Source organism: Poromitra crassiceps, assembly GCF_964638095.1.
Source record: "Poromitra crassiceps genome assembly, chromosome: 26".
NCBI classification, from domain to species: Eukaryota; Metazoa; Chordata; class Actinopteri; order Beryciformes; family Melamphaidae; genus Poromitra; species Poromitra crassiceps.
Genome location: NC_139640.1, coordinates 18,406,653 through 18,425,270, shown reverse-complemented (window position 1 = coordinate 18,425,270; position 18,618 = coordinate 18,406,653). Strand labels below are relative to the sequence as shown.

Below are 18,618 nucleotides of genomic sequence, written 5' to 3'. Positions count from 1 at the left end.
GCTGTAGCAGATGAGATTTATTAACATAATTCTGCCTTTTATTGAGTTTTTGGGGGTCGTTTTGTTTTTCTTTGAGTCCGGCCCTGGCGCCGCATTTTGCCCAGAGCACACTTGGGCAAAATACGGCCCCAGGCCCACAAGAAATGACTGTAGAACATTAATTTCTTACACATGAGATTACTTTTAGCCTTTTAGTCATAAATATTATTGAAATATAGCCTATTCCATATTCCAGACTGAAATGTTATAACAGAAGTGGAGTATTGGCCAGAATTACATGAACATTTGGACATTTGGACCCCAAAATATATATTTTTCATTTCCTACCCTGCCCTGGCACAAATATCCACTGTAAATATGTATTCTACTCGCCTTACTCTCTATCTACGTTTTCTACTTTTTTTTTTTACCTTTTGACCGTCATATTGCTGCTATGTTTGATATTGTCTCCTAACTGCACTGATGAGGACTTAGCACTCCTAATTCTATTGTATCATGTACAATGATAATAAAGGATTTCTGATTTCTGATCTGACTTTGTTTCTTCCTCCAGTGTGAACCCTGGTGGAGAGCAGAGGCTGAAACCAGGTCTGAGGAAATGTAAGTGTTTGATTCATGAACACACTAAACTTTGCACAAAACACCTTGAGTTAAGATTTTCCTTAGAGTCCTTACTTTTCCTTAACATGTTGAACCTTAACTCATTCCCTGCCAGAGGTTCAAATGAAAAGTCACCAGCCACCGCCAGGGTTTTTGATCATTTTCATTAATTTTACAACACCCACAGAATATTTTCTTCTATGACTACGTAAAGACTGAATATTCTAAAAAGAAAAGAGCCTCTACTTTCATAGGGAAAAAAAGTGTGATTCTACTTTCATCTGTTCTTTAGTTATTGACACCTGAATGTAGGTCGTTTTCACCAAAAACACCAGTCTGTGACCGGAAAGCGGAGGAAAAGGCATTTTTGTAACTGAAGTCATCTTCACGACTCCTGAACCGAATAAATGCCTTTGATGACGGATATACTGGTCGGTGTTACACTCAACTATGATCCCCATAATGATTTAGTTTCCCCTTCCGGTCAAACACGCCCGTTGGCACAGCTTTTACTGTAACACCGGTGTGAGAAAGAGATTCACCCAGCTAATTGCCAGGTCGCCGCATTGTAAATAAGAATTTGTTCTTAATGACTTACCAGCTGGTTAAATAAAGGTTAAATTAAAAAAATAAAAAAAGAAATTGAGAGAGGCGAGCCGGGTCACACGTTTGTTTTGCGCGGGGGGGGGCGACTGGTTGTCTGTGTACTGTATGTCAGGAGCAAATCTACCGGCAGAAATGTACACGGCATCAAGAGTTTAGGAACTGGATTATTAATTCCTGAGGACATGTGATTTGTGGACGTGTCAGTGCCTGCAGCGTGGTGAAGAGAAAATCCTTCACGACAGGCTGCCCCCCGCTGTCATGGAGTCCGTGCCCGTGATTGAAAAAAGCTGCTGGACAAGCGTTTGAGCAGTGCCATGGGGAGCTGTACAGACCTTGGAGATTGTTGCTTTTCTCTGCTTCCTGGTTTTGTGAGACAATCGTGGTCGATCCTGTACCCCTTTAGACGTGCTGTACAGTTAATTCACAAGGTCAGTAAAAGAGCCATCTATCACATGACGGTGAAAACACTTATTGCCGTCCTGAGATGTCAATGGCGGGGAAGCATTGCCTGTTAAAAGACATCTATAGACATCAATGGTGGGGAATGAGTTAAGGAGAAGACTTAAGAGTGTTTTGTGCAACCGATTTTATTTGATGGAAACCTTAACTCGGACTCTAAGGAAAATCTTAACTCAAGGGGCTCTATCTTCCCAAAAGCGCTAATTTTGCATTTGCGCTTGTTTAACGCTGCAATGCAAATTGGGGGCGGACACAAGTGCATGCCTGTGATAATTGTACTGGGCATTGGCTGCCTCATGCCAAAGCAGGTGTTTCAGCGCTAAAATGTGGGATAGATGGCGTTACCCTATCGTCAGCAGCGCGCAATTACTTTGCGCTAAGAGCTTTGAAAAGGACCGCTTACGCGCAAATACAGTACCTCTCTGCGCTGGGTGCTCTGCACGGAGATTACGGCTGCGCTCCCAGCGCAGAGAGGTATTTGTGGAGTGGAAAGTGGAATTCCTTTTGAATATGTCATTACGCACAGCCTTGCCACGCCAAGACATCAAATTATGCTGCTTAAATTGGGTATTAGCAGATAATTCAGTGAGGCAATCAACTATAACTCACTGAGAAACTTTTATCAAATCGCAAAGAGGGAAATTTATTGAGAAAACGTGTTGGACAATGGACATAGGCTATTTACCTTCATAACCCGAAGGGTTATTGGCACCACAGACGATCTGTCAATAAGGTCCCTCTGTCCTCGCACGAGTGAGTACACTCTATTACGCATGGAGAGAATTACAGCATATTGCATGCCTCGTGCAAACAAACCATTGCGAGACGGGAATCTGATTGGTTTTGATTGACGTAATGCCCAGCCTTGCCTGGCCACGCCTGTGAATAATTCTGGTAGTTAAGACTGCCCAAATCATGCGCAGGCATTTTGGGGTGCAGATTATTTTTGGCAGAATTGGCACGGCTCTAATTTGCGCTTGCGACAGGTGCCATGAACGTTTCCGCATGCCCGCCGAGAATTGCATCCCCAACATATTCGGGGCTGTTTTAACTTAGAAATCAGGGAGGTCACGTCTACCAGACAATTATATCACTTTGAAACAGTTACATTTCTGTATAAATCATTACAAGTAGCTCCCGTGAGGTGGGGATGTTTTTTTTTTGCTGCTTGGCAGGGGAGCAAAACTCGGCAGAACACCTGGCGGATGGCGCAAGGCGGAATGCTATCTTACGTGCCTTAAGGCACGCGCAAACAGTGCGCAAAGCGCTATTTAGGGATAGCGCCTGTCGGAAGATAGAGGCCAAGGTGTTTTGTGCAACTGGCCCCTAACTAACCCTAACCCAGGTCTTTATCAGGCAACTCACTTTTAATTAAGGATTTTATAACAGAACACCAATTAGATTTTAAAATAATACTGCAGCTGTTCTTATTTAATCAACCCTTGGGTAGTGGGAGGTCGACGCCAAATTTGATCCAATCAGAGAAATGTTGACATTTTCTGGGAAACGGAAGGTCAGATGCCTTTAAAGGACTACTATGTATTTTCTCAACCCGAATCCAACAGAATGCGTGTGTGCGTGCACACGCACACATGCTAGTCTGTGAGTGTGTGAGTGATGTAATCTTTTTAATTATTATGGATTATTATCCATTTTTTATTTTTTTATTGTTTCCTGCAGTTATTAGTCATCATATTTTCCAAATTAAACCTCCTGTCAGCCCATCAGATGTTGGTTTGCCTTTCTTTTAATTTAAATCAATAAATTAATATAAAATGAAATTTGCCACAAAATGAAACTGTTGAATAATAAATAGTGAAGTTCAACAGGTAGATGAGAAGCTGCTGCTTTATTGAGTCTTGTTCTCTCATCAGATGCCTGTGAACTCACACTGGACCCATACACAGCACACACAGAGCTCCTCCTGTCTGAAGACAGCAGAAAGGTGACGAGGGTGAGATGGCAGCAGCAATCCTATCCTGATCACCCTGAGAGATTTGACTGCCATCAGTTGCTGTGTAGAAATGGTCTGACTGATCGCTGTTACTGGGAGGTCGAGAGGAGGAGTGGTTTATATAGGAGTGACTTACAGAGGAATCAGCAGGAGAGGACAGGGTGATGACTGCAGGCTTGGAGATAATGAAAAGTCCTGGAGTCTGTTCTGCTCTGATTATCGTTACACTGCCCGGCACAATAACAGAGAAACACACATACCTCCTCACTCCTCCTCTGTCTCTAACAGAGTAGCAGTCTATCTAGACTGGCCTGCTGGCTCTCTGTCATTCTACACAGTTTCCTCTGACAAACTGATCCACCTCCACACCTTCACCTCCACATTCACTGAACCACTCTACCCTGGGTTTGGGTTTGGGTCATATGGTTCCTCAGTGTCTCTGTGTCAGTGAAAAGCACTCAAACTGTGACCAAACACAGCTTCTGAGATGATGCTTCACTCTGTACAGGTTCACACACCCTGCCTACACACACACACACACACTTGAGCTAAGGTAGCTAATCAAGTTGACATTATATTAAACTAGTGCAGTGCCCGTTCCCCCCCATTCACCACCCCGGCGCGCTCCCCCCCAAACTGCACTCAGTCAGGTCCCCCTACGCGCACTCCCCATGTTTGAAGTCGATCCGACCAATTGTTCTCGAGATACACAAAGGACGGACATACAGAAGTTGAGTAGATGGACAGTCCTGGAGATATGTGAAAGCTGTGTCTTATTGGTCTGAATAATCGTACACAATCTTATTGGTTGAATTGCCCAAAGTTTAGCACTGCCATTTCTCGGGTTCCCAGCAACGCACCCGCCAAGTTTGAAGTCGATCAGACAAATGGTTCTCGAGATAAATCGCTTTTTGTGTTGCCAGTAGGTGGCATTATGACTATGCATAAGTCCAAATTGCATGAAATGTGGCATACGCACTCCATCGGGGTCCGAGCAGCGCACTCCCCAAGTTTGAAGTCAATCGGACAAATGTTTCTCAAGATAAACTGCTTTTTGTGTTGCTGTCACACTTGAACCAATCTCTAGGGCAATTTGGCCCACTTCAATTGACACCGGTTCTCACAATCCCCAAGACACACATACACAGAGACGAGTAAGATTTATACAATAATTCCTTTTATTTAACACTAATTCACAGGTAAAATCAAGACACACAATATGGTTTTCTGGACTAGAGTTTAGTTCCCCTTCCCCCCAGTGGCGTGTCCCTCCAACTCCAACTCGGCCACAGTGAACCCAGGCTCCTTATTCAGCCAGTTCGCACCACGCTCTTTTCCCAAAAGGACACTGCAAAACAGCCACTGTTAGGGCACACTACATGCAAGAACAAGTTCAGCAATCAAATAAAATCCAATAAGACCATATAAAGGTTTAAAGCACAGCACACAAATGTAACACGATACAAAAGGTTCAAATCACAGCACCCGAGTTTAAGACCATCTAAAGGTTTAGAGCACAGCACACAGTTAAAGCCAGCTAAACAATTTCACACCATTGGTTCAAGGGCAAAACGCAGCACACTTAATTGGCCAGAGATAGCTCATCGGGCAAGTTGGAATTTGGGGAACCCACGGGCATCTGGGTTACCAAACTTCCAATGGCCAGAAAACGAGACAGGACTAAGACAGGACTAAGACAGGACAAAACATGAATTGAATGAAAAATAAAACATTCCAATTTGGCCGGCGCTATACTGGGCCAAATTGGAATAAACCCTAAGAGTCTCTTATAGCCTATAAGGTCTCTTCTTGGGGCCTGATCATAGGGCCTGATAGGGGGAGTGAGTTTAGGCAGACGGAAGTCCCGCACTTCTTACCAGCCCCGGGCTGTTGATGCTCAGGAGCGGGTTGCTATAACCCACAGTGTCCCATTGACGGCGGCCGCGCGTGCATGCAGGCGCGCGTACGCTTTCGCGGAGGAACCAGGGAGTCCGCGGGTTCCGAATGGATAGGGGAGGAGGCGTCCGGGTCCAGCAGGAGTGGAGGAGGAGGCGTCCGGGTCCAGCAGCTGGCGGAACACAGCAAAAATGGGAATCAGTAACAGCACTTCTTTACAGGAGATACACATTCATAGCGGCAGATGGCCATTTGACTTTCCTTTATGTAGGATTTAGCGAGCGTTGTATGTGAAGTCTTTATGGCTCCATCTGGTCTCAGGTCCGGGTCCAAGCTCTCCCGTGAGGCGTCCGGGTTCCGTATGGTACGGCGTCCAGCTGACAAACACAAACAGTGCGACGAATCAGTGGCTTGTCATTACAACAGGAACAAAACTCACTCATGCCGGTCACGGCGACAGGTGTCCGACTTTCCTTTCTCTGGTCAGTTCCTCCCGTCCGTGTCCCGCCGCCCAGGCTCTCAGTCAGCTGCTGCTTCTCCACAGTGGCTCCCTGCTGCCTGCTCGTCCGTCCAATTCATCCCCACTGGCTCCTACAGCTGCCTTTTTCTCCAGGTGTGTCTGATTGGCCTAATTAGGGAAAGGGGAAACACCTGCACCACCAGACATCTTCTCCCCCCTCCCACCTGTCCATGTGAGTCTTTTCCCCACCCCAAAGTCTTCCCAAGACTACAATAAGGCAGCTGTATAGTTCATATAAACATGCTGACCCGCGACATTGCCAGTAGGTGGCACTATGTCAAATTGAACGAAATTCAGCACTGCACTACTTTGAGTTCCCAGGAGCACACTCCCCAAGTTTGAAGTCAATCGGATAACGGGTCTCAAGATAAACCACTTTTTGTTTGTTTTGCCAGTATTGGCGCTGTGCCGAATTGCACAAAATTCAGCACTGCTCTATGTCAGGAGCAGTGCACTCCCCAAGTTTGAAGTCGATCAGATGAATGGCTATCGAGAATGATAAAGCGCTTTTTGTGTGGCCAGTAGGTGGTGCTATGCCGAATTGCACGGAATTCAGCTCCTTGCCCTCCCTTGAGTCCCCCTAAGCGCACTCCCCGAGTTTGAAGTCGATCGGACGAAAGGTTCTCAAGATAAACCACTTTTTGTGTGGCCAGTAGGTGGCGCTATGCCAAATTGCATGAAAACAGGGCACTGCACTCCATCAGTTCCCCCTTCGCGCACTCCCAGAGTTTGAAGTCGATCCGACCAACGGTTCTCGAGATACGCGAAGGCCAGAGAGACAGACAGACACTGCTGGCATTATAGTGTAGATCTTAGCTTAAAGTTCTGTCTGGCATGACGTTTTGAGATGAAAATACAGTATGACAGCAGACAGAGTCAAGCTGTTGTTTATGATGATGGGTTAAAATATCTTTATTTTGATCGTTGTTATATTTGCTATTTTATTAATCTCATCGTTCCAAGCTTAACATTTTTTTTTTTTTTTTTTTAACTGTTTACCAGAGTTAAATGTTAAAGTCGAACTGAACCCGTTCGTCACGTGCATATGAGTCCGTTTCAGACTGAAAACATAGTTTGTCTAAGATGACAGGTTGAGAGGCGGGTCATAGTATCATGTCGATGATTTTATTTAACAATTCTGGGGACTGGATTGGGCTTTGGCCAATCCTGGCGTGTTCCGCCTCCAAATCGAGTGGGATTTAGTGTGTTGTGGCGCTCCCCTCGTGAAGAGCCTGGTGACGCGAGGTTAGTGGCTGAGTGGAGCTCAGCGACCCGCAGGCAGCCAGCTGCCTTCGTGTTGCCGAGAAGAGAGTGCAGCACGTCGGCCTGGAATCTCCAAAGTGCGACCCCTGACAACCAAGCTCTCGGATGCGCGCGCCATTATCGCTGCTGTAAATACGATATCCCTGGAATGCGCGTTGTAACGAGCCAGTTACATTTCTTTGCATTCTTAGAGATTATAGTTTTTGTTTTTTGTTCATGTTTCTAACAATTGGCCAAGTTAGTAGTTAGTTTATGGGATAGGAATTCTGCCAGATGACAGGCACTAGGTGCCATTTTCTACTTCATTTGGAAGAGAAAATTTTGATTGACAGCTGCATGTCATGATATGATTGGTTGAAATGGGGTAGAAATTTGATAGTACTAGGTGACGTCAGCAAACTGTACATTACTGTTATCAATGAAATCTTGAAAAATGAACTTTTGATGTGAAAAAGTGTGAAAAACTAAAGAAATTAGATTGTTGTGATTTTCTTTGCATACATTATTAAATAGGTGCACTGCATACCCAGGTATTTGAACTAAAGGAAAATAAGTCATTTTTGGGTTCAGCTCGACTTTAAACACTGTTTTAACTTTTTCCAAACGTGTTTTGTAATAAATGTGTTGTTTAAAATGTAATTACAGTATTGTTATTTTGTTGATAAATGTGTTGTTTAAAATGTAATTATTGTTATTTTGTTGATAAATGTGTTGTTTAAAATGTAATTATTGTTATTTTGTTGATACATTTGTTAAATTTCTTTGTTTCAAACCGAGCAGCTCCCTTCTTGTCATGGCTTGGGTCATGACCCAATAACCACCTTCACTTATGGTCAGTCATGTAGAATGAAGGATTGCTCACTGCGCGTGTGTGTGTGCAAGTGCGTGAGTGTGAGTGTGAGTGTGAGTGTGAGTGTGAGTGAGAGTTTAAGTGTCTGTACATTTTGAGTGTATTCATCTCCCTTTTTGAAGAAGCAGCTGTTAAAGTTGTTCACTATAATTTCAGGGCGATTTTGTACTTTTATTTCACTGTGATTCATAGTGAAATAAAAGCACAAAAACAGCCTTGTGCACAAAGGTGGGGACATCTAGTTTTACACAGCAGGAGAAAGAGTGAAAGCCAGTGCAAGTCTATAAACCAGGAGGTGAGTAGAGAGCTAGTACTAGTATAGTTATTTCAAAACTAATAGGCCTAGTATTCGTCCGAATATAGACAGATTTGTTTCTTCCTGGAAATATATATGAAAAAGTGGGGTCGTCTGATATTCGGGGTTTAGATGTTTAAATGTCATTACACATTCACAACAAAAGATGGCACCAAATATCTGTAAAATGAGTGTTCCACTCAAGTGAGCCACCATCTCTCCAAAAAACTACGGGGTATTTTCATTTTTGTGGTACAGGACTGGGGCATCGTGGGCTAGCAAGTGGACTGGTGATAATGGGAAAACACACATGCATTGTGAGCATTGTGGAGTGAGTCCTAGAGTCTGTACAACATGTCCTGTTACAATGCCTGCAGTGCACTATGCCAAGGAAGGGAGGGAGCTAACGTTTTCATTAAAACACTGCTAGGTGATGGGGTGGCTCAAGAAAGAGTGCTAGTAGGGAAGTAGTTCACTCCCTCATAACCACAGACCTGTATCAGAAGATATAGGTCACAAAGGGAAAATGTGCAATGACGTAGTTACTCCAGTGTGAGGCAGCAATGCACTAACCTGTGCCTAGTCTGCTGGAAGAAGAAGAAGAAGAAGAAGAAGAAGAAGAAGAAGAAGAAGAAGAAGAAGAAGAAGAAGAAGAAGAGAACTTTAGAGATCAAGGAAGGAGTTACCAAAGGAAGGCACTACTTTTCCATGCAGCCTCAGGTTAAAAAAAAGTCACTTACAGCTCTGGTTCCATGAGAGATTGTCTAAAAATGTGCAGACTGACTGAGGCTCGGGCATTGTGGCCTGAATCAGTGTTTGCACATTGTGGGAAAACATCAGAATGGACTATGTGAGTGTGGCTGTCCAGAAACAGTTAAGCATGTTTTCCTAGAATGTGTTAAATATAGGACAGAAAGGGAAACCATTTATAAAAGCTCGTCAGGTCTAGGAGTAGTATTGTTTTCTCTTAAATCTTGTTTGACAATAATAAGAACCACCAGCTGATTACAAAAGCAGTTTTGCACTTTTTGCATGACTCAGAGCTGTATCCGAGAATATGAAGTGTTTGAGTTAGGTTAACCTTGTCCAGCGGAGGGCAGTAATTGGCCCAGAAGCGTTTGCACTGCCGGAAATCGGACAGAAGAAGAAGAGAGGATGCTGAGTTCTTTCTCGTCTCTCGTTGTTGTTGTCCCTCCAAATGTAGCCTGTCACACGGAATCTTCTGCTGCTGCTCTTTCTTGGATAAAACACATGAAGACTTCTGAATGTTGACCAGACCATTTGTGTCCATCTCTCCAAGGTAAGCAATGCTTCATTAGACTGTATTAAGTTAGCAGTTAGCTTAGCAAGGGCTACGTTAACTGCAAGGCTATGCTAAAGTTAACAATTATGTAGTCACTGACGCCCATGCACACCTTTTTGCCAATATTCTATGAACATTCTGTTTCAACTGCTGCTAAAAATGATCATGTGCCGTTTCCACCCGGTTTAATGGCTGAAACCACAAGTCAAACTTCTTATCTTTCTGGAGATATCTTGTTTTAATCGTTCACTATAGCCTTTTCCTTATCAGAGTTGGGAAAATGACCTTATTGCTGGTGGAAAAAGCTGTGAGCTGAAGACACCAAATCAAGGATCAAGGATAATGTCATTCATCATGCCAAACATAATGAGCGAAATGCAGTACTCAGGTCTCAGTACTAAGTCACCTGAAAACTATAGCATAAAAAATTTGAACTATTAGGGATTAAGAAGTACCTAAAACCAAAACAGCTCTATTAACACATTAACTGCCAACAGTTTTTTTTTACTGTAGGTAGCTTCTGCCAAGTTTTTTTTTTGAGGATTCTGGCTCATCTTTCAAGAGCCGAGGATTCTTTTCTGTTAGGATTTTGTGAACACAAAATATCTCAAAAGAACTAATAGAATGTGTGCTTTCTCTGTCTAAAAGAGTTAGTTAGAGTTAGTAGTTATGTAGGCATTAGCAGTTGAATACAGCATGGTTTCAGCGTCTGAAAAGGTGAGAAAAATGCCTTTTTGTGAAATTCGATAGAACAGTCACTTTAACCATTTATTTTTGGCATGAGTAAGACGTCAGACATCTAAACAATAGTTTTGAACAGTAATTTCCTCCATAACAGCAGGAAACCCCCCTCTCCTTCAAACTCCTCCCTCCGTGTGTGTTCTCCTCCTCCCTCCGTGGCTGCAGCGAGTGTGTCACAAGCGAGTTTCTGCTGCCTGTCTGCTGCCTGGCTGCCCCTCGTCGGGCGAGTCTGGATGGGCTCGCTCGTTTCTTGGGGTTTCGGTTGAGAGCTTTGATGAAGCTTTTGCGATTCTGGGCTTTATGCTGCGTGTTTCAAAGTGTGTTCCACCCAGTCTATTTTTGGAACCCCCCACCGTTGTGCGCCAACCTTGTGCGCCAGCGCGAATGCGTTTTCGCCAACCCATTCTACAGTATGAGAATGGTTTCCTCACGCTTTTCCCTGCAGTTTTGGCTCGCTTTCTCTAGTCTGGAGAGCACTGTCGCCACTTAGTGGGTCGGTGGAATGGGTTGTACACGTTCGGTGGCTCCCATATTTTTATAGGAGACATAAAAGGGTTTGATCCACGTCCCACCGTCAATTTTTTTTTTTTTTTTTTTGACGAGTTAACTCGTCGACGGCAGTCAACGGTTGGTTTCTGTTTGACGAGTTAACTCGTCAAACAGGGAACGTGTTAAGTTAAATTACATAAATAAAATCTAAACTACAACCAGCTAAAACAACAATGGACAGCAATAAAAACATACAAAAACAACTAAAAACAACAACAACTAAAAGACTAGAGAGGACTAAAAGACAGCAGTAATGGGGGTAGCTAGCAGCATGATACATCTCTCAAAAGTGCATTGTTTTAGAGTTCATCTGTTTAAAGTGTGCTAATCACAGTCCGTACACTCCTCTCTAAAGGTTAGGCTAGGTTAGGTTTATTTGATATGGATATCACAGAGCATTGGAGATGGAACACAGGGTTCTGCCGAGGTGCTTAAAGTGCTTGGATTTTGAGAAAAAAAATCAAGTCCTGGAATATCTTGAAAATAGCCCCTTTTTAAAACAAGGTGCTAAAAGTCCTGGAATTTCACGTGAACCACATAACGCTGTCTGTCAGTGACGCCACGTCTTATATTTTGACCAAAGTTGGTATTAAAAAGACAAAAGGCGCTTACTGAGGTTTGAGCATCTGTTCAAAGTCAAAGCAATCTTTAGACAAATATTTTCCCGTCCTATTCACAAGATTGATACTAGAATTAACTTGTTAAAGACTAAATGTATTAATTAATACACAGGACAAGATGTTACTATCACTTGTGCCAAAATCCAAGGAAAAACACATTTAGAAGCCCAATCCAGAACAAGCTAACAGGCTAACAAACTAATAAACAAGACACAAATCACCAGTTACCTACCCTAGCCAACAGCAGTATGAAGCATGTCATTGGGGTTTTCAAGTGGGCACCTTCCTTCACCGACGTTTCGTTAAGTTAGGCCCACGACACCTCAAGAAGGCTTAACGGTGTAATCCAGCGTCCTGGAAACACCCCCCTCCATGCTACCACTGCACAATATATAGTAGTAATATAATGCAAATTTGATGCCCCTTTTGGGCAAAATTTATATTTGAAAATCAAAATCTCCAGAGACCGGTGCTTAGGGAACCCCCCACGCGCCAACGACGATGCGATATACGGCCGATATATCGGTGCATCCCTAAAACACACACACACACACACACACACACACACACACACACACACACACACACACACACTGACACACACACACACACTCACATTGGAAAAAAAGGCCTGGGTACAAGAGTGTGTACATATCTTATTTTAAGAGTTAAGGAACTATTCATCCCATAATCCATTGCAGCCAATCAGATTAACGGATGATTGAGGACACGGCCTGTCAGCCAATGGGAGAGCACTCTGAGCGTCAGTGGGAGGGACCAGCGGTCTAAATTGTCACATTAGACTGTTAGCTCAATGGCTAACGCTATAGTATAGCGGCAGCCGCATTTCCTAGCTATAATGTGAACGAACTGGGCAACAGATTTCAAAGCGGGTGCCAGCAGCGCTGACAGCAGCCTGACTCGTAACGCTAAATGCAACATAGTTTCAGTCACTCAGCCCTTTGTAGCAGCAAACTGTAGCCTATGTATGTAGTAGGGGTGGGGGAAAAAATCGATTCACTTAAGTATCGCAATTTTTAATGTCACGATTTTTTGAATCCATCTTTTATTCCAGAATCGATAATCGCAATTATTATTATTTTTATTTTTTTTGGGTGCTTGCAGTCAGGCCACTCACTGAACAGCAGGTCAGGCGCCGCCTACTGGTTTACTAGTGGTTTTATTACTTTATTAGTTAGTCTGAAGTAATAATTACACTTCAGGGTTAAAGTGGGTGCATCTCATTGTAAAATTGGACTTCAAATGGCCCAAATCTGGCTTCAAACGGCCCAAATTGGGCTTCAAACGGCCCAAATTTCACGCGCGTCGGCCCATATCGGCCTGGCCTGCTTGGTATCTAATGCCCGGCCTGAATTATGATCCCAGTCCGCCCATCGCCCAGCCCTACTCATGATATATAATATACAGTCTCTAGTGTATGATTCAACTTTTCCCATGTTCTAATCTAGTGTAAAAAAGCAAACAAACTGAAAAACTAAAAGAAAAAAATAAACAAAAATCGCAATAAATCGTAATATCGAATCGCAATAATCGTAGAATCGCAATACTTAAGAATCGCAATATAAATCGAATCGGCACCCAGGAATCGTGATAGTATCGAATCGGGAGATAAGTGAATCGCCACAGCCCTAGTATGTAGCCTAGTCAGAGATATTCCACTAGTGTAGTGGTTAGCTGACATTCCATCAGCGAGCTCCACCAAAGACTACTAAATACTAAAATATTACACTTTAGGATTGTGCGTACTGTCAATCAAAATGATTAATGACATTAACTAGAAGTGACTAGATGCACTTTATCACAGGGGTATGTGCAATGGTGTATATATGCAATGTTTTTGGTTCTTGGTGTTTTTTGTTAAATGTTTCTATGTATGCAGCTGTGGCCCTACATGTCTCCAAGACACATTTCTCCCAACGGAGACAAATAAAGAAGACCTTGACCTTGACCTTGTACTGATTAGTGTTACTTCTCCATGACATTGATTTAAAAATGAGAAAGAAAGAAAAGGGGTGATTTGTGGCTTCTACAGGTGTTGTTTCGCCCCCAGCTCACCTGGTATATAAGTCTATACCTTGGGTGGTTATGACATTATGGCAGAATATGAATGGGGAAATACTCTTCCAGAACCAAAGTGTCACATGACTGTTGAGCTTTATATCAGATTGCCGTGCATGTGCCTTGTGACAGTGAAACAACAGTTTCCTCTTATCATCCATGACGAATACCAAACTACCAAACAGTTCTATGCTGCTAATGTATGTGATAAAACAATATTTTTATTTACATTTAATATGTGGTTCTAAATATGCAAAATAGGATGTAATGTATGTCATTCATGTTGCTCCATGTATTATCGCAAACCAAGTGTTGTCATATTGTCTATGTGCATCTAATATTTCTTACGCTTAACTTTTTTAATACAGGCAGCTGTGGTGTTAGGATGGTGATGACTACGGGATGGACAAGCGGTCAGATTTGATATGGCAGAGGTCAAACTCTGTATTACACGTGCCTGTCAACCCTGCTCCAAAGTGCGTCCTGTGCACCAACATCTCAAACCAAAGCAGCCCTCAGCCAGAGACCACAAGGCACTGATTCAACTTGAATGACAACATCAAAAGCAAATCACCTCTGACTATGGCAGGATTACTGGAGAGAAGAGAGGAGGACCACACAACAGATGCATCTGATCAACATACTGGAAGAAACATGACTGTGTGCAAGATCTGTGATATGCCGTGTAGGAGTTTGCTAATGCACTTGCAGAGATCTAAAACATGCCGAACCCTAGTCGACATTGATTCTTTGCAAGCACAAGCCAGGGCAAATCTCAAATTAAAAGCTGCTTCTAACAGGCAAAGACAATTACTGAAAGATCCAATCACATACAGACGAAAAGATGCTATGATCAAGAGAGCTTACAGACAAAAGAAGATGGGGAAATATCTTGGTTCAGCCCCGACTCCCGTAACAATGAAATCCACATGCCAGCAGACGCCACCTACTGTCACTGAGGTTGTCCCGCAGGAGAGCGCCACAGATCCACCGGTAACTGTCACCACAAATCCACCGGTAACTGTCAGCACAGATCCACCGGTAACTGTCACCACAGATCCACCGGTAACTGTCACCACAAATCCACCGGTAACTGTCACCACAGATCCACCTGTAACTGTCACCACAGATCCACCGGTAACTGTCACCACAAATCCACCGGTAACTGTCACCACAAATCCACCGGTAACTGTCACCACAAATCCACCGGTAACTGTCACCACAAATCCACCGGTAACTGTCACCACAGATCCACCTGTAACTGTCACCACAGATCCACCGGTAACTGTCACCACAAATCCACCGGTAACTGTCACCACAAATCCACCGGTAACTGTCACCACAAATCCACCGGTAACTGTCACCACAGATCCACCTGTAACTGTCACCACAGATCCACCAGTAACTGTCACCACAGATCCACCAGTAACTGTCACCACAAATCCACCAGTAACTGTCACCACAAATCCACCAGTAACTGTCACCACAGATCCACCAGTAACTGTCACCACAGATCCACCAGTAACTGTCACCACAGATCCACCAGTAACTGTCACCACAGATCCACCAGTAACTGTCACCACAAATCCACCAGTAACTGTCACCACAAATCCACCAGTAACTGTCACCACAGATCCACCAGTAACTGTCACCACAAATCCACCAGTGACTGTCACCACAAATCCACCGGTAACTGTCACCACAAATCCACCGGTAACAGTCACCACAGATCCACCGGTAACAGTCACCACAGATCCACCGGTAACAGTCACCACAAATCCACCGGTAACAGTCACCACAGATCCACCGGTAACTGTCACCACAAATCCACCAGTAACTGTCACCACAGATCCACCAGTAACTGTCACCACAGATCCACCAGTAACTGTGACCACAAATCCACCAGTAACTGTCACCACAGATCCACCAGTAACTGTCACCACAGATCCACCAGTAACTGTCACCACAAATCCACCAGTAACTGTCACCACAGATCCACCAGTAACTGTCACCACAGATCCACCAGTAACTGTCACCACAGATCCACCAGTAACTGTCACCACAAATCCACCAGTAACTGTCACCACAGATCCACCAGTAACTGTCACCACAGATCCACCAGTAACTGTCACCACAAATCCACCAGTAACTGTCACCACAAATCCACCGGTAACTGTCACCACAAATCCACCGGTAACAGTCACCACAGATCCACCGGTAACAGTCACCACAGATCCACCGGTAACAGTCACCACAAATCCACCAGTAACAGTCACCACAGATCCACCGGTAACAGTCACCACAGATCCACCGGTAACTGTCACCACAAATCCACCAGTAACTGTCACCACAAATCCACCGGTAACTGTCACCACAAATCCACTGGTAACTGTCACCACAAATCCACCAGTAACTGTCACCATAGATCCACCGGTAACTGTCACCACAAATCCACCAGTAACTGTCACCACAGATCCACCGGTAACTGTCACCACAAATCCACCGGTAACTGTCACCACAAATCCACCGGTAACTGTCACCACAAATCCACCGGTAACTGTCACCACAAATCCACCTGTGACTGTCACCACAAATCCACCAGTAACTGTCACCACAAATCCACCAGTAACTGTCTCCACAGATCCACCAGTAACTGTCACCACAAATCCACTGGTAACTGTCACCACAGATCCACCGGTAACTGTCACCACAAATCCACCGGTAACTGTCACCACAGATCCACCGGTAACTGTCACCACAAATCCACCGGTAACTGTCACCACAGATCCGGTGACTTTCACAAGACAGAATAATGCACACAGCCGAGGTCAAATTCTGTCCTCTCAGAAGATGACAACTTCACAACAGTCTCTTTTAAACATGCAACCACCCACCTCCACATCATCTGTCAATTTGAAGGACACCTACGACTTGAATAACAGCACCAAAATCAGATCACATATGACTCTGGCAGGAGTCGTGGAGAAAAGAGAAGAGGACCACACAACAGATGTATCTGATCAACATCCTGAAAAAAGATTACTGTGTGCGAGATGTGTGAAATGCCGTGTAAGAGTTTGCTAATGCACGTGCAGAGATCTAAAACATGCCGAGCCTTAATCGACGTGGATTCTTTACGAAAACGAGCCATAGAAAATCGAAAATTTAAAAAAGCTGCTCAGGAGGCGTAGCTAGAGACAAAAAATGTCTTTGCTGAATGCGGTTTCCACGCAGAAAAATATAGAAAACAATCTATCTGATGTATCTGATCAATATACTAAAAAAAAGTTAAATGTGTGCCAGATCTGTGGAATGCCCTTTAGGAGTTTGCTAATGCACGTGCAGATATCTAAAGCATGCCGAACCCGAGTCGACGTTGATTCTTTGCGAGAACATAACATAGCTATTCAAAAAAAAAAAAAAGCTGAATCTCAACATGCGTACAGGCGAAGGCGCTTACTGGAAGATCCAATCGCATACTATCAAAGGGAAGCTGCCGTGAGAAAACAAAGAAGGATCAAAAAAGATGTTGGTTCAGACCCGACTCATGTGACAGTTACTGTTGCACCTACTGTCACTCAGGAGAGCACCACAAATCCACCAGTGACTGTCCCCACAAATCCACCTGTGACTGTCCCCACAAATCCACCAGTGACTGTCCCCACAAATCCACCAGTGACTGTCCCCACAAATCCACCAGTGACTGTCCCCACAAATCCACCTGTGACTGTCCCCACAAATCCACTGGTGACTGCCCCCACAAATCCACCGGTGACTGTCCCCACAAATCCACCAGTGACTGTCCCCACAAATCCACCGGTGACTGTCCCCACAAATCCACCTGTGACTGTCCCCACAAATCCACTGGTGACTGTCCCCACAAATCCACCGGTGACTGTCCCCACAAATCCACCTGTGACTGTCCCCACAAATCCACCAGTGACTGTCCCCACAAAACCACCGGTGACTGTCCCCACAAATCCACCAGTGACTGTCACCACAAATCCACCAGTGACTGTCCCCACAAATCCACCGGTGACTGTCCCCACAAATCCACCAGTGTCACAAACCACAGCAGCCAGAGTCCACACATCTGAAAGTATGCAGAATGTGTGCGAGATCTGTCAAAAGCAGGAATTTGCTATTACACTTGCTCAGATCTAAAAGCTGCCGAACACTAGTCGACATGGATTCTGTACGAAAACAATCCAAAGCAACTCAAGCTAAATCTGCCGCTGCGTACAGGCGAAGGCGCTTACTGGCAGATCCAATCGTATACGATCAGTGGAGAGCTGCCATGAACAAAAAATATGTTTGTTCAGCCCCGCCTCCTGTGACCGTTACTGTCACACCTTCTGTCACTCAGGAGAGCACCACAAAGCCACCGGTGTCTGTACCAACAAGTCCACCGGTGACTGTCTGGACAAATCCACCGGAGACCGTTACAGTCACCAGGCGTATTGGACGCCCAATACTTATCAGACCCAGAATACCTGACAAGACAACTTCCGAACAGGCTCTGTTAAATACGCAACTATCTGTTAGACCCCTAATCCCTATAGGCCTGTTAATGGCTGTTCCAAACACAGCTGACCAGTCAGGGACGAACAGTATCTTAGGTCAGGGGACAAAGCAGCCCCCGGGACATGGTTGTACCCCTGCAGCTGTCCCCCCCATTAGTGCCAGTAACAAAACTCTAGCTACAGTAGCCTCTCAGTCTGTCTCTCCAGTAACGCCCTCCCTGAGTATTGTAGCCTCTCAGTCGGTCTCTCCAGTAACGCCCCCCCTGAGTATCGTGGGTGTGTTTAAGAATGTGAACGGATTTGTGATTGAGCTAGGTGACGGCATAAACCAAGAAGAAGAAGCATCAACTTGGTTACTCC

The 18,618-nt window shown here is 44.4% G+C and overlaps 1 protein-coding gene across 1 annotated transcript in view; it reads left to right on the top strand.

The window, feature by feature from the left end:
- The window catches only part of LOC310798717 (uncharacterized protein), a gene marked incomplete at both ends in the record, with an annotated part of 51,327 nt that extends 33,095 nt beyond the window's left edge, over positions 1-18,232 (top strand). Inside the window, 7 exon segments of the mRNA XM_083661271.1 lie at positions 105-115; positions 554-600; positions 3,540-3,723; positions 3,725-4,024; positions 5,837-5,997; positions 14,708-16,504; positions 18,102-18,232. Coding sequence (XP_083517397.1) covers positions 105-115; positions 554-600; positions 3,540-3,723; positions 3,725-4,024; positions 5,837-5,997; positions 14,708-16,504; positions 18,102-18,232 — 2,631 coding nt within the window.
- Positions 18,233-18,618: the final 386 nt, after the last annotated feature.